Source organism: Bidens hawaiensis, unplaced genomic scaffold, assembly GCF_021521415.1.
Source record: "Bidens hawaiensis isolate Kalapana, Puna unplaced genomic scaffold, B.hawaiensis_p1.1 tig00020325_1, whole genome shotgun sequence".
In the NCBI taxonomy this organism is placed as follows: Eukaryota; Viridiplantae; Streptophyta; class Magnoliopsida; order Asterales; family Asteraceae; genus Bidens; species Bidens hawaiensis.
The window spans coordinates 386,503-411,124 of record NW_027493089.1 but is presented as its reverse complement, the minus strand read 5'-3'; the positions used below and the strand labels follow the sequence as shown (position 1 = coordinate 411,124).

Genomic DNA, 24,622 nt, shown 5'->3' with positions numbered 1-24,622 from the left:
GGGCGATTTCCGGCGAATACTCCTTTATTCAATCGAGCATTCTCTCGAAATCGTTTCTCTTCTTCCTCTACAAGATGTCTTCTCGTGATGCTGAAGCTATAGCTGACGACAGGGGTACTGCTGGCGAGTGCCAGTGTGCTCTGCCCGAGCGTATCAGTACAGGTATGTTGTCAGGAAGTTCATGCTCGATCATCTCGAGCCTGAGTTTCCTGAATCCCACCAGACCGTGTACGATGCCCCCCGAGGCAAGATCGGGGTTTATGCTGCATTTTTTGTCTATGGGAATCTTAGATTCCCATTGACAAAATTTGTTTACCGTGTCCTTGAGAGGCACGGTGTTTCATTTGACCGAGCTGCACCCCATGGCGATCGCCAAGATTCGCCATTTTGAGTGGGTGTGCGGATTTTGGGCATCGAGCCCCATGTGGACCCGCCTGATGACCTTCTATACCTGGAGGTGCATCCAAGGGTGGTACACCCTGACGACCCGTATTAAGGGTCTGAAGATTTGCGACACCGAGCGCAGTCTTCGCGCGTGGAAGCAGGAATTCTTCTACATTTCTGCCCGCGCCATCCCCCTTGCCATGAAGTTTAAAAATGGCCAAGCGATACCGAGCCTTCACGCCCCCAATTACCTGGAGGCGGAATGGTTTTCGAAGATATCCCGGGTCCAATCTCCGGTTTACCGGTTTGCGGAGTCCGGGATGGTCATGTTAGGGATGAGCCGGGTGTGGAAGGATGCGTCTCAGGTTCCCATCCTTCTCGAATACGGTTTGAACTCTATTCCCTATGGTATGTCTTGTCTTTCTTTTTGATACGAGTTTGTCTTCTAACTGTTTCTTTTCTTTCAGAGGGAAATGATTTGGAGTCGCTTCTGTACCCGCGGGAAACCGACGGTCGCCGCGCGGATGGGTACTCGTGCTCTGGACGAGGGCGAGTTGCCCATCCTGGAGCAAACAGCGGATCGGTTTGTGGAGGTCTATCCGCTGGGCCACGAGATCCTGAGCCACCGGCGGCCAGGTAAGGCGATAATCTTTCCTCAATCCCTCAATGCTGTACCCGCTGCTGGAATTCCTGACCTGTCTTCTGAGGAATCCTCAGATGCTCCTCCATTGGTGCGGAAGAAGAAGGCTGCTGCCGGCGGGAAAGGGAAGGAGAAGGCCTCCACAGCTGATCCCGGTGGTTCTATCTGACTCAGATAGTGAAGAGGTGGCGGGGAACCCCGGTGGTGAGAAGACCACTGCTCCGGATGCTACGACCGTTACCTCCGGAGAACCAACGAAGACGACGGTGACCGGTACCAAGAGGCCGGCTTCATCGGGTTCCTCCCCGCCCGTCCGTACGTTCAGGCTCAAGAAAACCCGTAAGTACAATCATAATTTCTGTCTTTGTAGATTTATCACTATAAATTTATCTAACACTTTCTTCTTTGTGCAGGCGTGGATGTTGACGCATTCCGGGGTGAAGCGCAGAGGAGTACCCTTCCGCCAATGACAGTAGGCTTGGTCAGCCTACCTGAGGCGTGGACCCAGGTGCCTGCGCCTGCTTCCGCTGGTTCAGTTGCTCCCTCTGAGCAGACTGTTCCAGCCGAGATGAAGTCACCGCCGGCCGTGAGTGCGATTTTTACAGCATCCTTCACAGAGCCGGGCGGTTACTGCTGCTGCTGACTACGAGGCGGCGACCACGGCGGCGACCACGGCGGCTGCCACCATGCCCGCGCCACCGGCACCGACGGCCGGACCATCAGGTACGCGCAGGGCTTCCCGCCGATCTTTGCCACCTTCCCGTCTGCCTGACCTGTTGGATGGATTTCCTTTAGGTTCAGGTGATGGGTTTGGCGGCTATCGGCCTGTCATTGACCCTACAGTGTGCGTAGGGTTCCTTTCTTTTTCCCTTGTTTTTTTATCATCTTTTCCTTACTGCCTTTGTTTCTTTTGCAGTGTCGGATTCCAATGAAGTGTATGTTCCACGATGGAACATCCGCCGAGAGGACAACCCTTCGCACACCTGTGGAGTGCGTGGACTGGGCTCGCCACGCTGCTCCTCAGGTGGTGCGTTGGGGGAAGCCATGGTTAGCTACCAGGAGGGTAGGCTAACCAATGAGCTTCGGGTTCTCCTGGCCCGGACTGCAGCCACGCGTCGAGCTGCTTTTTCGTGAAAATGACAAGTTAAAAGCAGCTCGCGCAAAGGAAGTATCTGAAACGCGGGCTCTTCGGGAGGAGAACCAACAGCTGGCGGCAACTGCCGCCGACAAGGAGAAGGCCTTCAAGGCCTCGAGGTTGAAGTTCAGGCGCGACTCGAGGCCCGCTCCAAGGCTGCCCAAGCTGTGAAATGAACAGCTTCGGCTGGCCAGGAGACTGCGCGAAACGCAACCGAGAGGGCTGCCAAGGCTGAAGCCGTTGCTGAGCCTTTGCGTGTGGAGAATGAGGAGCTCAAGACCAAATTAGAGGCTCTCCAACGCGCTCATGATGCCTTGGCAATCGAAGATGCCAAGAAACTCCAGGAAATCTTGGACCAGAGGGGGGTGCTTGACCACACCGAGCGGAAGCTTAAGGGGCTCGAAGAGGCTGCCGCAAAGGAAGTTTTACTTGCCAACCTTAACAAGAGCGAAGCCGAACGCGCCCATAACGAAGCTCAAGCTGCCCTCCAATGGCTTCTTCGAGAAGCGTTTGCCTCAGGTATGTTTAGCTTTATCTTCACGCTTTTCTTTTGTAAGAAAAGGTTCTAATACTTGTATTTTCTTTGTAGGTTGTGCGTCGGGTCTTTTCAGAGACCTCTTACGACGATGCTATGAGCGCAGCCCTCAACGCTTCTCACGAGGATGGGGAACGGGCTGGCTTCCTGCTTGGTCTAGGGTTCGTTGAGAAAGGCTTCCACCTTCCAACTTCCCTTTGTACAATGTTGACACTGAAGCCATATATGACCAAGCAGTAAATCAATATGATGCTTCCCGCATCCAGTGGTGGAGAAGGTGAACCAAGTAGCTGCTGCTGATGATGGGTTAGCCGTCCTTAAAGCCTTCCTCGAACGCCCCGTTCTTCTGATGGAGCGGGTCCAAGTGGAGGCGGCCCTGAGGCTTGATCCGAAGATCCCTTCCCATTGCTAGGATAGTCTTGTACGGATGTATTTATTTTCTTTTCGTAGGCGGGTAGTTACCCGGCCATTCTTGTAATAATTCATGTGAAATATTAATCTTTTTGCGTATAAGATCGTTATTTCCTTCTTTGGGTTCCTTGCTTTATAAACTTATGACTTGCATATTTAGTTTAAATTAGCAATTTTCCAAGTGTTTAGAATAAGTTAACCTTTTGGACGTGGTTGATAATGGGTTAAAGTTTGCTTCCTCTTCGTGATTGTGCGGGTAGAACCGTCACTTGCACTTGGTAGGATAGCTAAACTTTAACCTTCATCTGACCTGCGTGTAGGTTTTCCTCATCTTTTCTGAGGATAAGTTAACCTTTGAACGTGGTTGATAATAGGTGTGAAGTTTTGCTTCCCCTTTCGTGATTGTGCGGGTAGAACCGTCACTTGCACTTAGTAGGAGGCAAAACTTTACCCTGCGTGTAGGTTTTCCTCATCCTTTGAGGATAAGTTAACCTTTGAACGTGGTTGATAAGTGTGAAGTTTTGCTTCCTCTTTCATGATTGTGCGGGTAGAACCGTCACTTGCACTTAGTAGGATGGCAAAACTTTACCCTTATCTGACTGCGTGTAGGTTTTCCTCATCCTTTTAAGAATTTTGTTTTGAACCGTTCGACGCGTGGTTGTCAATAGGTTAGTGTTCAGTTTCCTTTAATGATTCATGCGGATAGACCGGCACTTTCATTTAATGGATAATTGAACTCTTCCCCTTCAACTGACCTGCGTGAAGGTTTGCCACGTTATTGGGTTCGTGCGGGTAAGACCGCCTTCCCACGCAACGACTTCACGTAATGTGAATGCCGTCACCAGTGTTGCATAGTGTAACCGTTCGACGCGCGGTTGTTGATAGGTTATTATTCAGTTTCCTTTATGATTCATGCGGATAGACCGGCACTTTCATTTTTGGGTGCTGAACTTTTTCCCCTTCAACTGACCTGCGTGAAGGTTTGTCACGTTGCTGGGTTCGTGCGGGTAGGACCGCCTTCCCATGCAATGACTTCACGTAATTATGCGGTGAAAACCGGCATATTAGTGTTCAGAAAGTATAAATGTAAAATCATCAGCTTCGATGTTCTTAAAGAGAATCATTTCCATTAGAAGTGGCTCTTGGCCTTTTCTTTACAAATTGGAATTGATTTACTTGCAAACTGTGTAAATGAGCTCCCTTCCATGTTGTTGGGATGGGAGTGCCATCGAGCCGATACGCACCTGGTTCGGGATCTCGTTCTTTACGCAGCATGTAGTCTCGATTTTGAAGCTGGAATTGATTCGTGTTTTCCCCAGCTGGGGTTCTATACGCACCGCCCTGCTCAGCCTTTATTGCGCCACGAGGTGCGCGAGCGTCCCCATCTCTGACAAATGCTTCGACCATGTCTTTTACATCTATGCATTCTTCAGTGTTGTGGCCCTTTGTCTTGTGAAAGTCACAGTATTTGCTCCGATCAGCATCGTGACGATGTCGGATTGTCGGAGGCTTTGGCCACGGGAGCTCTTCAGTGGCGAATATCTCAGTGACGCTTTTGGTGAGTGGCGTCCATCTGGAATTTCGGCGCGGGCTGTACATTATCCCTTACGCCCAATCGATGTTGCAAGCCGGATGAGGTGTCAAAGTTTACCCTTGACTGCCAGATGCCTAGCTTCCGCTTTTTATTTAGTCGGGCGGTGAGGACGTTGTCCTCTCTCGTCTTCTGAGTGTAGAGGTTTGTGCTCTGTGGGAGATCTCTACCCAGTTGCTTCTCCGTTTCCGCATAGCGTTTTGCTGCTGTCATGATGGCATCCCATGTGGATGGCATGCCATCTTTACCCGTTAGGGTGCGGATGAGCTCTGGGTCATGCGCGCCCTGGATGAAGGCAGCTGCGAACAAGATCTTCGCTGATATTGCCCAAACTTAGCTTCTTTGAGTTGAAGCGAGTGATGAAGTTTGGCAGAGATTCATCTTCTTCTCGTATGCATATGAGGATTGTCCATTGCTCCTCGGTATACTTCCGTTGCTGGCTGAAGTGTTGGCTAAACTTCTGTTGGAAGTCTGCCCAGTCGTTGATGTAGTTGACCGGTAGACGATCAAACCAAGCTCTAGCAGCCCCAACAAGCGTCATTTGGAACATGTAGCACCCACGTGGGTTCCGTCCAATTGCTGACGGTTGCCCCCGCTATGAACCTGTTCAAATGATCGTCTGGATCAGATAAACCGTCATATGTGCCTATGTTAGGCATTTGTTTGGCACTCTTTGGGGCGATTGCTTCCGCAATGTCCCTTACAAACTTGGACGTTACTGCATTTGCAACGTTTGGTCTGAACGTTTTGGAGAAGTCTCGTGGACTTCCACCTGTGCTTTTTGGTTTGAAGGCTTGTCCAAAATGCCTTTTCGGTTGGGATTCCGTTTCCTTACGCTTCCCTTTTGCCCTATGGCGAGGGTTCGCGTCGGAGTCGGATTCCTCCGAGTCATCCTCCCAGTATTCGAATTCGTCGGCCTGTTGCACGGAACGCAAGCGTTCGTCCAACTCAGCCTGGAATTCCTTTTGTCGTGCCTCCGCCCATGCCTTAACTTCATCGAGAGTCTGGCGGGGGAGTCTTCGTTTCTCAAACTGGGTATCGGTGGATCCCAGTAGGCGATCATTTACTGCACTTGCCCCAGCTTTGGTAAGTGGGGTAGTGTTCGTAAAATTTACTTCACTCGCCCCGGCTTCGGTAGCCGGGGTAGTGTTCGTAAAAACTGTGTTGCCGGTATTTCCCCCAGTAGCTGGGGTTGTGGTTACCGGAATTTCTCTAACCATCTTTGTAGAAGTTTGAAAAAACTGGAGAAAATTGTAGTTCTAGCTTTATGCACGGATGGCGCCAATGAAGAAACACTAACCGGACCCCGGGCAGATTACTGGTAACCTGGGGGTTAGATAGAATGTTTCCCACGAGGGGTTAGACCCTGAAGACGGTTCTTCTGATAACCTGCAAAACAGACACCGTGAGCTCGTCACTGAGAAGGGGGGGTTCCTCCTTGTGACCACCCTCCGGCGTGAGAATCAGACTAGATTGCTCTTTAAATATAAAAGTATATTAAGAGATTACTAGAGCAGATATCAGGTATATTATGATGTTATAAGATAATGTAATGTCCTGAGATGATCATACCATTTGGGGTATTTATAGCCGAAGGTAGGTTTCCAAGGAGGTATGGCCGGCTGCAACAGTGTTCCTGTTCATCAACAGTAGCCTACGCACGTGCCCTGCTGGTAGTTGGTGGGTAGGCAGCGGCTGATAGTGACCAGGCCTGCTGTATACTATTCCCTTTCCACCAACTGCCGGCTACGCACGTGGTATGACAGTAGTTGGTGAGTAGGCAGCGGCCAATAGTGACATACAGTGCAGGAGCATGCTGCTCGCCATACTGTATCAGTGAGCTGTCGTATCTCTGATCAGATCTTTCGCCCATACCTCGTCAGGTACAGTAAAAGATCCTTCAGTATACAGACTGGCTTATTTGGGCGGGAGTATTCCCCCTCCCGCCTCTGTGCGGGATTGCTCCTGGCTTTGCTCATTCCTTCAGGTGACACTGAATGATCGAGAGCTAAGTGCCTTGTGCGTGTAGCCATGCTGCGCGGGTGGCCTTCCCTAATGGCTTGTATCCGAGGCTGCGGGGACAGGCGGAGTCCTTCACCATTGGGAGGCTTTTCCTGCGGGACCAGCTTGCGTACTGCGCGTAAGGACGTCACGTCTCTGAACATGGTTGGTCCTGCGGATCCAGTTGGTCTCTGCGCAGACGTCCCTGTTTAAGGTGAGTCTTGCGGGTCCAACTGGGCTCTGCTAGGACCTACCTCTTCATATACTTTTGTGTCACCATATATTCAATAGAAGTGTTGGGACTAAAGTTTAGCTATTTGTGGCTCCATACCATATGTCTTGCACTTGGACACATTAGTGTAGCTAGGCTAGTCGATTGGTTGTAGGACGTCTCATCTATCTAAATCTTTTTTTAACGAAAAATATTACACAAATACCCGACTATATTCAAAACCGGTTCCTAAAAATACCCGGTTTGTACACCTCTGCATACCATACCTATGCATACCATAGTATATTATTTATATCAATCTTGATTTAAAGTCATTTAAAAAAACAATAAAATATCTCAAAACAAAAAAGAACACTCCAGAAGACAAAAACCTTAAACCACATCGATCAATCCAGACCCTTCAAGACACCATCCAAAAACCGCTATATAACCAACCGTTCATTCCCACCACAGACAGAATATTAACTTTTAACTTTCCCATTCATATTCTTCTCAGCAATCAATTACTCTCAACAAATATGTCGATCATTCCAAATTTCTTGGGCCGCAGACGCACCAACGTCTTCGACCCATTCTCCCTCGACGTATGGGACCCACTGGACGGCTTCCCATTCACCACCACCCAACTCCAATCCTCCGAAACATCCTCATTCGTGAACACCAACATCGACTGGAAAGAAACAGCAGACGCACACGTCTTCAAAGCCGACGTGCCCGGGCTGAAGAAGGAGGAGGTTAAAGTTGAGGTTGAAGACGACCGGGTGCTGCAGATAAGCGGCGAGAGGAACAAGGAGAGTGAGGAGAAGGGTGACACGTGGCACCGTGTGGAGAGGTGCAGTGGGAAGTTTGTGAGGCGGTTTTGGTTGCCGGAGAATGCGAAGGTGGATGAGGTGAAGGCGGGTTTGGAGAACGGGGTGTTGACCGTGACTGTGCCGAAAGTTGAAGTGAAGAAGCCGGGTGTGAAGTCGATTCAGATATCGGGTTGAGTTTAATGTTTAATGTCATGTTTAGTGGTTGAATAATAATGTCTATGGTTATATGGCTTGATTTTGAAGCTGTGTGATTGTGTGTTTATTGTAAATGTGCTTTGTATTTCAATGATTAAAACTTAATCTAAAACCTCTCAAAAAAATTAATAAACAAATCATAACTTAAAATATAAATAAAAGACGAAATAACTAAAAAAGCTAAAACGTTTTCTCCGTTGTCCTCGTTCAACACAAAAAAATAATAATAAAAACCCAGAAATGATCGAAAAGTCAACGAAAACAAAACCAAAACTGAACCGAATTGATTGAAACCAGAAAAATCGATCAAAACGAAACTAAAAAGCTTAAACCGAACAGAAACTAAAGTAACAAACTGACCAAAACGAAACAAAAAACCAAAAATGAATCCGAAATCGACCAAAAAGAAACAAAAGAAACTGAAACCCCATTCGTCAAGTGTGAAAACTCGTGTCGGCTCGAAACCTGATCCGAGCCAAAACCGAACTCATCCCAATCCAAAACCTTAAACGAACTCGTTCCAAATTCAAAACCCGTTTCAACCCAAACCTGCTACTTTTCCTAAAGACACTAACCCATATCGACCCATATATTTAAATTTGTCGATCTATTTTGACCCGAAAATAAGGTGAAATTTCAGATACCTATTTTGACCCATCTTATTAAAATCTATAATCCAAACCAACCCATATGATTTTTAAAACAACCCAAATTAACCCATTAGAAATGGTTCCGGTCAACATTGACCCGGTGGAGTGGATACTCTGAATCAAATTTAATATATTAAAATGATTTGTTTATTAAGAGAGAGCTTTTACATGATCTAAGAGATTATTTTTAAACTTCATATTAAAAAAAAACAAAATTTTAGTCAATGATCTAAACTCTAAAGAATATACAATTCCAAACTCATCCCATAGGAAGTTTTTTTATGACAACTTTGTAACATTTTAAATCAAACTTAACATAGTTTGAAAACACAAAGACGTAAAATGCCTCCTCACATCCTTGTCTTCCCATCACCTATTCACTCACCATTAAACACCATATTCGACTTAGCAGAGCTCCTCTGCCTTGCCGGGGCTGACGTCACCTTTCTCGTTACTCCCTACACTCACAGCCTCCTCATCCGCCACGTCAGCTTCGAGTCTCGTTTAAACCCATACCCAAACATCCACCTCCACAACATCTCTAATGGACTTCCACTAGATCATCCACTATCTAATGATTCTGACCCTATAGAGTTGTTGGACTCTATGGAGACGACCAAACCGGTTTTTAAAGACTTGTTGACTTCTGGAACGTTGACTTTTGATGAACGTGGACAAGTGAGTTGTATTGTTTTTGATGGATTCATGACGTTTGTGTACGATGTTGCTAAGGAGGTTCAAGTTCCTTGCTCCCTTTGGGTTCTTAGTAATCTTCTTAACCCAAGCGATGCGGGTGAAGTTTCCGATTCGATTATAAAATGTGCTCCCGGTGTGGACGGGATTTTCAACGGCGGTGATCTTGCAAGCATGTGCCGTGAATGGGTGCATACTTCTGAGGTTGGCATAACAGGTCAGACACTACACTAAAAGAAACTCTAAGACACGACATGATTAACAATAACTTGTTTAGAAATATGTTATACGACACGACCTGTTTAGCGTCCTGTTTAGGAACATGATAGATACCACATTGTAGTGATACAAAAGTTGCCAAAAGTTCATACAAATCTTAATTAATAAATAAATAATCTTTTCACTTATTTGAACTAAATTCATAGAAGTCTAAAATCAAATCATAACATCCGACGAAGTAGGGCATGTATTATATATATATTTTTTTAATTAGAAAAATATAAACATGTTTAAGTCATTAATGGGTTAATAGGTGTTTAACATGTTTAAGCATGAATTTTAGCAGGGATTAAGCACATTGACACTTAATACATAAACATGTTAAGCTAAACCCAAACTTATTTAACTATGTCTCATATTATGTCGTGTTAACAGATTCGTGTCAGAAATTGTCAGCCATGTATCCTTCTACAGAGCATGTTAGGAAACTAATTAAAGACCTTCCTCGAGCCAATGGGCTTATACTCAACACCTTCAAAGCATTAGACGGCCCCATACTTTCTAAAATTCGGTCCATTTGTCCAAACCTTTATCCCATAGGCCCAATGCATACACACCTTGGGGTTAGGCAAGAGGCCGAACGAATGGAGCCATTGTTGAACTATTCCAGCGAAGAAAACAACAATTGCATCACTTGGCTAGACTCACAACAACCCAAATCCGTTCTTTATGTAAACATTGAAAACCAAGCACAACTCGAGTGGATTCAAACCCGTGAGCTTTGGCATGGCTTGGTGAATAGTGGGGAGAGGTTCTTATGGGTGAGACGACCCGAGTCTATACTTAAAGAGGGCCGAGTCCAGCCAAAGATCCTTAATGGGACGAAGGAGAGAGGCTGCATTGTTGAATGGGCTTTAAATGTGCAAGTATTGGCCCATAAAGCCATTGGTGGGTTCTTGACTTGTGGTCAATGGGACTCGATCATTCAAGGGGTCATTGAGGGTGTGCCAATAATATGTTGTCCGTCATCTTTGGATCAACAAGTGAATAGCAGAGTTGTGAGTGAAGCCTGGAAGATCGGGTTGGATGCGGAGTGGAGATGGGAGAGAAATATAATCGAGAAAACGATAAGAGATGTTATGGGATTGAAGGACGAGTTAATTGACAACGCAAATAAAATGAAAAATTTGGGTAGGAAAAGTGTAAGGAAAGGTGGATCATCTTATGCAACGTTGGACCATCTAATAGTTGATGTTACATGTATGCATATCTAGCTTAATGTATTATAGAACCAAGTCATTTTGTCATTTCATACTTTATTACATAGCTAGAGTCTCTCATGTGTTAAAACAATGAACTTCTTTATAACTTTAATTTAAGGATGAAAATAAAAATATGGTCTCTGAGTTTTTCTTTTTTAACAAAAAGGTATAACAATCAATTTACAGTTTTATAGTCATTTAACATTTTTATTTTATTTGACCTCAATTTAAGGGACAAAAAAGACGTGATAATTTTGAGAATATTTGTTCTTCTAACTAGGGGTAAAAAATGAAATTTTGACAACCCACAATATATATATATATATATATATATATATATATATATATATAAACGAAAACCCAAAAATCCTATGTGTCGCTATGTGGTCGCTCCCCCCTTTTATGAAAGCCACCAGATTTCTTGTTTTTAAATGGAGTCATTTCATTGATTTAACCCAAATTCATGGTTATGGATCTTACCAAAACCATAGCTTTTAAATCTTATAAAATAGGAATATACTAAAATTTAATATCCAGTTTAAAAAGAAAAAGATATTATTTATAATTAATAAACAATTTTATAGTAAAAAAACATAAGCGGGTCATGAATCACCAAATCCAGATAGCTTTTAAACGTGTTATAACATATCATTTATTTATGAAACCCTTTCATCATCAAACCCTAAATATATTATTAACTTTCTTACAATAAAGAAAATTAAAATCCAAAAAATAAATATTAAAAACAAAAAATGTAAAACAACCATTCTCTCAAGCCATCAGATTACTTTATTTGTAAATGAAGGCTTCTCACGCATTTGACCCGAATTCATGGGTAAAGGTCTTACCAAACCCAGATAGCTCTTAAAGGGGTTATAACATCTCATTATATTAAAAAATAATCTCATCAAATATTTGATATGAAAATCCTATAAAATTAGAATATACTAAAAGTTAATATCCAATTTTATTTTTTAAAAAAAGATATTATTTATAATTAAGAAACAATTTTATAATAAAGAAAATAAACAGGTAATGGGTATCACCAAACCCAGGTAGCTTTTAAACCGGATTATAACATATCATCTATTTGTGAAACCATTTCATCATCAAACCCAAGTATATTAATAATTAACTTTCTTACAATAAATAAAATTAAAATCCAAATATACATATATAAATATTAAAAATGAATAATGTAAAACAACCCTATAATACGGGGATAAAATCTAGTATATAAAAAAGATATTCTACAACAAGATATAATTTTTTGACAATATTTGTTCTTATAACTCTTGCTAGTCTTAAAAGCTTTTTGCCGAAAAAAGAAAAAGATCTACTGGATCTATGAATTTAATATGTCGGTCATCTAAGAAATTAATAAAATAAAATCTTAATTTTACACATGAGGAGATCCAGGTTTAATCACTATTATTAAGGTTTTAGGTGGGTGAGTTTTTCTTAAAATTGGTGATAACTTGAAGACTGGATTGAACAGTTGACGGTGACCTTTTGTCATTTGATTACACCCTATACAAAGTCATTAAAAAAAAGTTCTTAATAATATTCCCATAACCTTTTTAAGAATGAAAATTGAAAATAAATAATCCCACCTTTTGTGTATTGGCCGATAATAATCACACCTTTTAAAATCATTAGCAACGGTCACACATTTCAACTATTTTTGTCTCAGTGGCCCTCCGTTAAAAAATACTTTACGGCGTTATGTTTTTCCCTACATTCAAACCAATGTTTTAGGGCTTTTAACCGGAAGAACGACACGAGTCGAGTGATGTAAAACTTATCTCGAAACGGTGATTCAAATGCTTGATTTTTGTTAATTGGAAATTCAAGCACCAGAATTGAAACATTGCTTCGTCGTTCAGATCACCATTTCGAGATAAGTTTTACATCAGCCGACTCGTATCCTTCTTTCTATCAAAAGCCCTAAAACATCGATTTGAAACTTATAAAAAACTTAATGACGTTAAGTATTTTTTAATAAAGGACCATTATGAGAAAAAGAGGTGAAATTTGGGGCCATTGATAATAATTCTTAAATATAAAATTATTATCAACCAATACAAAAAAGTGAGATTATTTATTTGCAGTTTACCTTTAAACAAACTATTTTATGCAAAATAGGATATAATTAAAAGTTTATTTAAAATAATAATAATGTTTTGTCTTTATGTAATCATGTGTCCTTGGACCCACCCAAGGGGACCACTATTTATTTTGTTAAGGTTTGGTCTTTCTCCATTATTAATATAATCTTCATCAATCTGGTGCGTTGAATCCTCCAGGTAACCTTGGTTTTCAGTTATAATAATATTTAGTTAGTTTCTAGTTAAGAAGATGATTATTTGATTTAATGATTTGCTAGTTCTATTCTTTTTGGTTAAACTTTAATCAAGCTATTCCTCCCAATTAGTGCTTTAAGTTACATATTAGAATCAGATCCATATGTCAAATATGTTAGATTTTAACTACAACCTCTATAGATTTTGTGTCGGTTAGGGGTGTGCAAAGTCGGTTCGGTTTTGGGCTCTTAACCATAACCATAACCGAATGGTCGGGTCGGTTAATTGTCCAATGTATTTTGTATGATTTTTTTCCCCTTTGTTTTAGTTGAAATTGGTTCGTTTATGGTGTTCCAAGTTATGTTATAGACAGTTGCAACATAAATTTAAATTTAAATGTTCGAAGCTGGAATAGATTTATAAAAGATGGAAATAGAGGGTATAAAATTTGGAAAAACTTAAACATACACGGTTCGGTTCGGTTTGGTTTTGGTTAAAATCGGTTAAACGGACAGTCGGACACACATTAACCGTAACCAGTGACGAAGCTTGGACTAAGACACCGGGGAGGCGGACTCAAAATGTATACAAAATTTCACAAACGAAGGGGGCCGTGCTCAAATTTTCGGCTGAAAACGGCTAAATTTACACTACGTATAAAATATTTCGGCCGAAAATGGCTAAATTTTACACTACGTATAAAAAATTTTGGACGAAAATGGGTATATTCACACCACCCTGTAAAAAAACAATGGCCGGGGCCACCCAGCGCCCTAATCAACCTTCGCCATTGACCATAAATGTAATCGAAATATCGAATGGTCGGTTAATCATATTCACTTAACCATGACCGTTGGTTTTGTTCGGTCATAGTTTAATTTTGGTTAACCGCACGTTTTTCAGTTATGGTTCGGTATTTGCTCATCCCTAGATGGTCGGTTATAGAGTGAGAACTGATAACTGTATAATCTGATAACTGTATAATCAATATTTGGACTCTAATTTCAGGTACATTTGTGACTTGCAGCATTAACCGAAACAGTTTGAGACATGGATCAACAAACACTCCCACCTCATGTACTAATATTCCCATTACCATTACAAGGCCCGGTTAACTCTATGTTTAAACTAGCTGAGCTTCTATGCTTATCGGGCCTCGACGTCACATTCCTTGTCACTGATCATATCCACACCCGACTGCTCAAATATTCGAACATCCAATCCCGCTTCGATGCTTACCCTGGCTTTCGTTTAGAAACCATATCTGATGGCCTTGCAGAAGACCACCCTCGGTCTGGTGCGCAGCTTATGGAAATGTTTGACTCTTTGAAAGTCAAAACCAAGATCCTTCTTAAAGAGTTGTTGACATCTGGTAAATTGAATTCGGAATCACGACGACCTGTAACGTGTATGATTTCGGATGGGATTATGGGGTATACTTGTGATGTTGCTAATGATGTGGGATTGCCTATTGTTTATGTCCGGACGATCAGTGCTTGTTGCCTTTGGGTTTTCTTTTGTCTTCCAAAGCTTATTGAGTCGGGTGAACTCCCGTTTTCAGGTCCGTTATTAGTTATCGCTATGGGTGGCAAATGTGACCCATGGGCTGAATGGGTTGTAATAAAATGTATATAATGGGTCAAGCTAAAAAAAGGAAATAATTGAAACGGGTTGGCATTTTTTGAGGGTTTTTTTTTTATTATTTTTTTTAATGGAACGAGAAAAACGAAGAAAACTTTATAGTTTTTTTTTACTTTTTTAATTTTTGATTTATATTTCGAGTTATGATTTTTTTAATTAACTTTTTTTGAATATTTTAGTGACGGGTTTCTGAAATCTCAACCCAATGTGACCTATTTCAAAAATCCCTCATTAAAAAATTCAAAAAAATAAAAAATAAAAAATCATAACTCGAAATAGAAATCAAAAACTAAAAAAGTAAAAAAACTAAAAAGTTTCCTCCATTTTTCTCGTTCCATAAAAAAAATAAAAAATAAAAAAAACACTCAAGAAATGTCAACCCGTTTTGACCCGTTTCAATCATTTTCTTTTTTTTATCTTGACCCATTCTGGCCCATTATATATATTTTATTACAACCCATGGGTCACATTTGCCACCCCTAGTTATCGCTTATCGAAGTTTTTTAATTTCCTAAACAAAGTTATATATTTATTTTGTTAATTACTTTCTAGTAGATGATGATTTGGATACACCGATAAAGAGTATACCGGGTGTGGAAGGCTTCTTTAGGCGGCGTGATCTTCCAATGTTTTGTCGTTCGGGTGATTTATCAGACCCGAATGTGAACCTGTACCTACCTGAAATAACCGAAAACTCACGAGCCCATGGGCTTATACTTAACACGTTTGATGATTTAGAAGGCCCGATACTAGCACAAATACGCGCATACTGTCCAAATCTATACACAATTGGCCCGCTTCACTCGCATCTTAAGTACAGGCTAGCGGGCCAATCGTCCTCATCAGTTCCTTCTTCAAACAGTTTATGGAAAGAAGATATGAGTTGCATTACATGGTTGGACTCACAACCACCGATGTCGGTTATTTATGTTAGTTTTGGAAGTCTTGCTGTTATGACAAAGGAGCAATACATGGAGTTTTGGTATGGGTTGGTGAATAGTGGGTCCCGTTTCTTGTGGGTCATACGGCCCGACTCGGTTACCAGTGATGGTTCCGAGGTCCCGTTGGAACTGGCTAAAGGGACGGAGGAGAGAGGGTATATAGTCGGGTGGGCCCCGCAAGAGGAGGTCTTGGCCCATGAAGCGGTGGGTGGGTTTTTAACGCATAGTGGGTGGAACTCGACTCTTGAGAGTGTGATTGAAGGCGTGCCGATGATTTGTTGGCCTTATTTTTTGGACCAACAAGTGAATAGTAGGTTTGTTGGAGAAGTGTGGAAGTTGGGGTTGGATATGAAGGATACTTGTGACCGAGTGATTGTCGAGAAGACGGTGAGAGAGTTGATGGATACTAGGAAAGACGAGTTTAGGAAATCGGCTGATGACATGGCGAAATCTGCAAAAGACTGCTTGATGGAAGGTGGATCGTCTTATAGTAATTTGGAGCGTCTAGTTAACGACATTAAAGCTATGAAAACACACGGTCGTCTTATGGTATGAACTCTAGCCTCGTTTTAAATGACCTTTTTGTTTTGTAACCGAATCTAAGCCTTGTAACGCTACGGATGCTACTATTAATAAAAATCTGAACCATTGGTTTTGTGATACATGTTTTACATATTATATGCATATAGTGCAGAGAGCATAACACAAGTGAAAACCGGAAGGGATGGTTGGCCTCTTTACCTCCACGGTTCAACAAAAGAGGTCCCGGATTCCAGTCTCCTCCCGGTTCATACCAAAAGAGGTCCTGGACGAGTGGTATCTAGTAATTTATATGTGACTGAATCAAATGCTGATATCCCATTGAGTTGACATATGATTCACTAGTATTATGGTTTGTAAATAGTTACATATTGTGTTGTGATAGAACTGGGATAGAACCGGGATCATATACGAAACACCCTTAACATGAGAATCATTGAAGTCCACAATTCCAACTATGTAGTTAATATCGACGATATTTCGGTGGGATACCGGTGATATATTGGTTATCGATTCCCAAGCAAAATATCGGTTCAAATATTGGCTAGGAGTGAAAAATTTATGTCACTCAGAAATACCAAATACATAAGTGAAAATTAAGAACGAAATCACTTGTAGTTTTCTTATATTTGAAATTAAATTCAATAGGGGATACAATTCTTCAATTCATTAAAATTTAAAACTCTCCAGTTGCATGGATATAATTATTTAGTGTGTTTTTTTTCCTATGACATATGGAGTCGCGTGACTGATTTTTTCAAAATCAGAACGATGAAATATAATCGACCAAGTTGTTTAACGATTGAGATGAAGAGCCACCTTCTTCGAGTGAGAGGCTTAACTTCTCCTTAAGACAACTTATTCTCACACGCATTTCATCTCCTTCTTTTCCCATCATTACACGTTTAATCGCCTTCTCGATTCCCACCCTTTCCAATCCATCCTCCAACAAAACACCAATCTTCCAAACGTCACTCACATGTCTTGCATTTATTGGCTGGTCACCAAAACACGGAGAACAAATCATGGGAACTTCTTCACATATGCTCTCCATCGTTGAATTCCACCCACTGTGAGTCCAAAAACAACCCGTCGAAGGATGAGCTAGTACTTCTTGTTGGGGAGACCATTTCACTATCCGTCCCCTGTCTCCCATTCTTTCTAAGAACTTTTCAGGTAACGCCTCGAGCCATTCTGAACCAACGACGATCCCAGGTCGAACGACCCACAAAAACGGTAAACCGATATTATCCAACCCATGTGCCACCTCTTGAAACTCTGACTTGGTTATATGTGCAACACTTCCAAAGCTAACATATACTACTGACTTGGGAGGTTGTTTGTCTAGCCACGAGAGAATGGTTCGGTCTTGCTCAATCAAACTGCTTGAAGACGCTGGGAAATATTTATGGAATGGACCTAAAGTGAAACTTGGAACCGGGAAATCTTGGGAGATAGTTTCTAGAGCAGATTCTTCGAGTTCTTTGAAGGTGTTCCATATTATTCCTGATGATGCTTTCATCTGATTAAGCATGTTTGTGATAAAGTCTCCCATGCTTTGTGGGTAGTTTGTGATCTTTACATTGTCTTTGATTCTCAAAAGTGGATATTCCGGTAAAGATGCTTCATAATCTGAGTCTGGAAACATCAATCTAACATTTAGGGAAGTGCATCATATAATTGTATGTTTTAATTTAGCAAGTCAACTAGAATAATAAAAATGGATATATAGCAAAGTCACCACATGCTTATTTACATGTTAACAAGCATTTTTGTTTGAAGAAAACCATCAATATACTTAATGAAATGCTATAATTTTGGTAATAACATTTAGATTAATGGAAAATTGTAGGATCATACCGGTATAAATGCATTTGTATACAAGGTTCGTTTTGTACATGATGAACTATTGTATTGTAAAAACTTGTTTCCGCCAATAACTGATAACATTTTTTTCTTTACAACTTAACTCATTTAACGATTTGCAGTCTAGCTAGCGGTATGAAGATGTGTAGTAAGATGTTCTTTCTTAAATGTCAGTGGACCTAGTTACTTAAGGTGGACAATAATATAGATCTAGAATTAGTCATAGAATGTGTATGAGTTAGACGTTTACAAAACTTAATTGGGATATTATTAAACTTAATTGAGATATTAGTAAACTAAAATGAACCATAAGCAATATTTTTTATCTGAACCAACAAAGAAGGTGAAAAGGTCTAATATGAGTTGGCAAAGTTGCTACAAAACAAGTAGTCATGTATTAAAAAACATAGGTTATAAAATAATATCATATATGTTATTAGTAGCTTTTGAACCCGTGTATTACACGAGATTTGCCAAATGACCGAAATTTAGGTATTTAATCATATGTAATTTAGGGATTTTCTTTTGAATTTATAAATTAATTTTAATATAATCACAGACACTTCAAATGTTACATATTTAAATTTTACATGCTCTTAAGATTGAAATAATGTTTTAAAATGACATAAAATCAATTATTGGTACCTAAACATATTAAAGATACTTTATATGATCAATACAAATGTAATAAATAGTGTATTACAGATCGCAATATTTTAAATATTGTATTTATTCAACGAAATTTGAAGTACGCACATAACTAAATATCTATTATAAACATATGTCACTAATTATTATATGATAATGGTTCCTAAATCATTATTTAACTAATTTAATAATCCACTGCTTGATTTTAAACTTATTATAGATATTCAATAGTTCATATGTTTTTTTTTTAGAAATTATGGTCAAATTTTCTATATGTAATAGTAAAATTAGATACAATAGGTTAGTATAAGTTATTGTTATTTAAATTACATTAAATACTTTTTTTCTATATGTGTTACGACTAACGGGTCATACTAATTAAACCCATACCTATGGACGGCATGAATTAAGGAGAGTGAAGATTAGAAAATATGAGGAAAATTAAAGTTAAGATTAAATATGGTTAGAACACATCATCATCATTATTTTTGTTTATTAGTATAGGTAGACATATAGATTACACGTACACCATTATTTTGATGGTGTATATTACTTAATAAGATATCATTGCATGCGGGTGGGTGGTGGTTGGTGGTAGTGGATGACGGTTGTGGCCGACGGGTGGGTGGTGGTGGTGACGAATGGTGGTGGTGGTGATGGACGGTGGTGGTGGATGGTGTTGGTGGCGGATGGTAGGTGGTGGGTGGTGGTGGCAGACGGTGGGTGGTGGTAGCGGACGATGGTTGTGGCCGACGGGTGGGTGGTGGTGATGGACGGTGGTGGTGGGTGGTGGATGGTGGTGGTGGGTGGTGGATGGTGGTGGTGGACGGTGGGTAGAGTGATGGACGGTGGTGGTGGCGGACGGTGGATGGTGGTGGACGGTGGGTGGTGGTGGCGGCGCATGATGGGTGGTGGTGTTGGACATTGGATGTTGGTAGGATGTTAAGAAGTGTGAAGATGTGTGAAGAAGTTAAACAATAGCTTCTTTTTTAAGACCATAAAAGCAGTTTACAAATCTTATTTAAAAAAAAAAAAACAAACAGTCTCCAGAAGCTTATGTCTGCACGCCCACAGACATAAGCCTCCTGCAGATGTTTTAAGCAAAAACAAATACCACCTAATTTTCAGTAACAGTTATATATGTAACGAAATATGACCAACCTTCTTTTGTCAAGTAAAACCAATTTGTTTTAGAGTTAAAGGGTAAAGCGCCGTAAGCAAGACCGCAACCGAGACTGCTTGTCCTAAGCACTATCCGAGGTAGCTTTAGATCATCAGCCATTACCTGCGTGAAATGGAAACCCGCATCTGAGATCAAACAAGCAACTCTTTCTTCACAGGGTTCTGCCAACATCCCAGCCAGACAGTCTCTAAAAGGATCTACACAACTTTTATTTAGATATTCGACAAAATAAGCACCGTTTCGGTTCGTTGACAATTGGTGAGCGATCTCCGAAAAGTGGTCCTTGATGGGCTTGAAGGTGAAGTGAGGATAGTTGGAAGGGTTAGGGGAGTTGTATTCAGCGTGTATAATGGTGATCTTGAAACCGCGGGTGTGTAGAATGTTTGCTAACTGAAGCATGGGATTGATATGACCCTGAAAAGGTAGCGGAAACAATATTATTCTCGGAAGATCGGTTACACTTCTCTTGGTCTCCATGCTCAATAAGACTCAAAAGGTGAGGTGACTGAAGAATAAGATTAATGAAAATATGGCATATGGCTTTTTTTGCTAGTAGTTTGTATTTTATATTATTAAGTCCCTTCTTTGACCATTGACAACATGTATAAAAGTCCCTGATTGTATGCAAATTGAATTTGATAACTGGCTTAATTTTCAACAAATTGAATTTGATAACTGAGTACTATTAAAAATTACAAGAATGGTCATTGACTACCTTGCAAAAAAATTAACCAATTACGTACAAGTGTCCAAAAACTCCCTAGGTCTTGGATGTGCCTGTAAACGAATCAAACGTTGTTCATGAACTATTGATCAGCGGAAGTTCATTCATATGAACAGAAAATTTTGTTCATTTAGTTAAGGGTCCGGCTAGGAACACCCCCACACCCCATCAATACGCCGCGTATAGTTCTATATGGGGCGTATTGGTTGGTTTTTCTAGAAAAAATCACCAAATTTGTCTTATTATGCTTTTTTTCTCTGAAGATCAGAAGGGGCGTATATCCCTATACGCCGCCTCTGATATTTTTTTAATTTATTATTTGTTATTATTATTGTTGTTGTTGTTGTTATTATTATTACTGTTATTATTGTTGTTATTGTTTATTTATTATTATTGTTATTATTTATTATTGTTGTTGTTATTATTATTATTGCTGTTATAATTCCTATGAGGGTGCTGTAACGTCTCGGATTTTTCGTATTTGTATTCATTTAAGTTTAAACCGATTCGGGATCGTAATTCGGATATTTTGAACTATTAAAACTTGTATTTATTGGTATTTAACTTGGTTTAACTTATTTTACAATTTCATAACTTTCAATTATGCCAATGTCCCTTAGAAACCTTTAAAATAGCTTAAAAAGGCAAAAAATCGCATTTTCGGGAACTACATGCTAAAGTCAACATCTTTGACTAGTCAATTTCTCATGCTTCTGGTCGGAACCGACTTTCGGTCTAGAAGACTTTTATTTTTGTAACAAAATTTTAAGTCTACTGACCAAAACCCGACTTCCGACTCGCTGTTCAGATTCTGGTCAGTATCAGCTCGCTTAAACGTTTAATTTAACATAACCGGAGTTCTAAACATCCGATTTGGATCGATTCCAGCAGCATTAAGTTAGTAAAATAGGGGAATGAAAAAACTCACCTTATATGGAAGGCAAGTGATTAATAATTATAATAAACAAACTATGATTCTAAACGAGTCGTCCACTAACGCGTCGAACGAGATAATAATCAGAACCTGAAACTTTGAGATATGATAATATAAGTAAAAACAAACTTAATGCCGCTGGAATCAATCCAAACGGATATTTAGAACCCCGGTTATGTTAATAACAACAATAATAATAAATAATAATAATAATAATAACAACAACAAATAATAAATTAAAAAAAATAAATATTAGAGGCGGCGTATAGGGCTATACGCCCCTTCTGATCTTTAGACAAAAACACATAATAAGGCAAAATTAATGGTTTTTTCTAGAAAAACCAACTAATACCGTATAGAACTATATGCGGCTTATTGGTTGGTTTTTTTTAGCAAAAGGGGGGGTGGTTGTAGAAAACCCCTTTAGTTAAATGAACGGACATAATAATGTATGTTTTTGTTTATTATCAACACGTTGTTCTTCACATCACTAATATTCCATATGAGGTCCCATTGTAATTGTCAAACTCAAAAGGGGTGGAGGAGAGAGGGTGTCACACCCCGACTTAGGGCCTGGGTGTGACGCCTGTTAGTTGGTATATGTTTTTGAAAATTTATTAGAGTTGCGGTTTGTTTTAGCTGAAGTCTTTTAAATTATAATATTCATTTATAAAATGTCGGGTTAGAATATCCGTTTAAATATTGTATAATAAAATATCAGGGAAAGTCGTTTCTGATAAAATATTATTATATTGAAAATTCGGAAATTTAATTCCCGTTTTGATATTCCAAATACCTGTCATTTCAAAATATAATTCTTTACAATATTTAAATAAAATATCTGAGCCATCAGATCACCTCTAATGACTGTGTCTCCAATCTTCTATCTGCCTTGCATGTCAGTTCTATTCTGTTCAGTTTCCCTGAAATGTGGAGGAAAAATACGTCAGCACGCGGCTGGTGAATAACGCTGACTCAGTTTCAATACCAGTGTGTTAAACAACAACAATACCTTTGTGACATTACTCATTAGGCACCCAACTCAATTGAGTTAAAATTACCCTAAGTACATGTACAATTAATCATATAGACAATATCATTTCTCTGAACAGTCCGTAGACTTCCAGAGGCGTGTTTGATGATATGCATGGCCTCGAGGAACTCCGAGTCACCATGTATGAATAGATCCAGACACATGTATACTCTTAATCGAGTATGCCCGTTTCTTATTATTGTAACACAAAGTTTTAAGGATTCGTAAATTCTATACAAACAGTTTAGACTCTAAAAGAGTTGTAAAAGTTTAGGGCGTATTCACCTTTTATGATTGTAATCAGTTTGTGACACTGATTCCTGTATATTGATCAGCTTTGGTTACTGACCCCTGTATGTAAATCAGTTTCGGTTACTGATTCTTGTTTCTGTTTTCAGCTTCCTGATTGATTGTTATCTCGGACCTATAGTACGAGATTAACATTTGTATAAATATCTAGATCAATGATCTAGCTTCAGACCCCGTAGTCTGTTTTGTATAGCTGTAACCTTGACAATTTATTTGTTTGTATAAAACATTTGGACCTATAGTCCTTTTGTTTATTTATCAATTTTATGTCATGTTTTTTTTTCAAGAAGAAACATTTATACCAGGTTTCTTCTTCGAAAAGAAACATCTAAACCAGGTTTCTTCTTTAAGAAGAAACATTATTTTAACTACAACATGTGTGAATGAATAGTATATTTCTTAATCATCAAGAAATACTATTTTAACTATACCTCTTGCGTTTCTTAATCATGAAGAAACTATAATTAACTATAACCTTTGCTTATGAAAATTTATATTAAACTTAACAGTGATCAAGGTTTAGGCTATACCCCCGACTATGGTCTAAGCTATTATTATAATTATAAAATAATAATTTAATCAGAACCCCTACCTCGTACGGGTATTTGGAGTTAGTTGGCTAACACTGATCGAGCGGCACTGCTACTCTATATTGCGTACTACATCTTAAACCGTCAGAGCTTCGGAGCTTGGAACGTTCCACGAGGTCGGCACGCAAACCGAGGCTAACAATGTGAAAATGTGTGTGTTTGAGGTGTGAGTTGTGAATGCCGTGAACCCTCCCTTTTATAGCCGAAATTGGGTACCATCGCGTAGCGCGATGGTCCCTTGTCTTAAGCCATCGCGTAGCGCGATGGCAGGGGATTGACGCGTGGCTGCTGACTCAGCCCTAGCGTCTGCCACGTGTACCCCTGTCGCGACACGTGTTGCTACGTCATCCTACGCGATGGTCCTGCGTTTGGGCTCATCCCGTAGCGCGACGGGTTTCAGAATTCAGATTTTTATTTTTAGTCCCACGTCTTTGATAACTTGTGTCACACCCCGCCTTCGGGCCTAGGCGTGTGACTCACAGTTGGTACCACTTTTGTCAATTTATCAAAGTTTGTAGCGGAAAATGTTATTTTAAAATATTTACTTTCATAACATAGGGAATTAAATACCATTGTTTGTTTTACAAAATTACTTGTTTAAAAAAAACAAGTTTAATATATATATGCCTCAATACAAAATTAGTTGAGCCACCAGCTGCATTCTATGCCTAGTGATCTTCTATCTTCACTGGCATATTCTTCTCTATACCTTACTCTTGGTTACCTGAAAACAGTTTGAAAATACGTCAGCTATATGCTAGTGAATACGTTGACTCAATAAAACATTTTCACCATTCGTAATGACACAACACCAATAGTGTTCAACGACACAGTGGGTCTCAATCCCATCTCATCGGAACTAACATACGCACAAACCACATAATCGGACTTCACTCGCCCTAAAGACAGTCACTTGCCTCATGGTCAGTATGTCTGTAGTGTGCCTACTACAGTACATATATGTAAGGATCCAGACACATGTGTATTTTAGCCTGAGCGTTTAGTACTACCTTGTATCAAAATGTTTTAGAGGATTTGAACCCACCCTCATGCAAATATTTCCATAACTCTTTTACATATGGATAACAGTCCATAGTTTTAAAGAGTAAATATATTTTCAAAATATACAGTACATAGACGTATTCACGTC

At 40.0% G+C, this 24,622-nt stretch overlaps 3 protein-coding genes and 1 pseudogene across 4 annotated transcripts; 3 read left to right on the top strand and 1 right to left on the bottom strand.

Annotated features, from left to right (window-relative positions):
- Window positions 1-7,447: 7,447 nt before the first annotated feature.
- On the top strand, window positions 7,448-7,915 carry LOC143560331 (17.3 kDa class I heat shock protein-like). The gene has a single exon (XM_077048656.1). The coding sequence runs from the start codon at window positions 7,448-7,450 to the stop codon at window positions 7,913-7,915; it is 468 nt and encodes a 155-aa protein (XP_076904771.1).
- A 1,013-nt stretch (window positions 7,916-8,928) lies between these two features.
- Window positions 8,929-10,772, top strand: LOC143560358 (7-deoxyloganetic acid glucosyl transferase pseudogene; annotated as a pseudogene).
- Window positions 10,773-13,036: 2,264 nt separating this feature from the next.
- LOC143560330 (7-deoxyloganetic acid glucosyl transferase-like) lies at window positions 13,037-16,201 on the top strand. Of its 2 annotated transcripts, none has more exons than XM_077048655.1 (3): window positions 13,037-13,066; window positions 14,072-14,624; window positions 15,260-16,201. In XM_077048655.1, the coding sequence occupies exons 2-3, from the start codon at window positions 14,114-14,116 to the stop codon at window positions 16,198-16,200; spliced, it is 1,452 nt and encodes a 483-aa protein (XP_076904770.1). In that variant the 5' UTR covers window positions 13,037-13,066; window positions 14,072-14,113; the 3' UTR covers window position 16,201. The 2 variants fall into 2 exon arrangements, with proteins under 2 accessions (XP_076904770.1, XP_076904769.1); XM_077048654.1 differs by having other exon boundaries at window positions 15,257-16,201.
- Window positions 16,202-16,948: 747 nt separating this feature from the next.
- Window positions 16,949-20,365, bottom strand: LOC143560329 (UDP-glycosyltransferase 76B1-like). The gene is made up of 2 exons (XM_077048653.1): window positions 19,861-20,365; window positions 16,949-17,823 (listed from the first exon to the last, which is right to left on the bottom strand). Exons 1-2 carry the CDS (start codon window positions 20,357-20,359, stop codon window positions 16,949-16,951), a joined length of 1,374 nt encoding a protein of 457 aa, XP_076904768.1. The 5' UTR covers window positions 20,360-20,365.
- Window positions 20,366-24,622: the final 4,257 nt, after the last annotated feature.

Coding starts and splice junctions, on each gene's coding strand:
- LOC143560331 (XM_077048656.1), top strand. CDS start 7,448: ATGTCGATCATTCCAAATTTCTTGGGCCGCAGACGCACCAACGTCTTC.
- LOC143560330 (XM_077048654.1), top strand. CDS start 14,114: ATGGATCAACAAACACTCCCACCTCATGTACTAATATTCCCATTACCA. Junction 14,625..15,256: donor GGGTGAACTCCCGTTTTCAG/GTCCGTTATTAG, acceptor ATTACTTTCTAG/TAGATGATGATTTGGATACA.
- LOC143560329 (XM_077048653.1), bottom strand. CDS start 20,359: ATGGAGACCAAGAGAAGTGTAACCGATCTTCCGAGAATAATATTGTTT. Junction 17,824..19,860: donor GTTTTACTTGACAAAAGAAG/GTTGGTCATATT, acceptor TGATGTTTCCAG/ACTCAGATTATGAAGCATCT.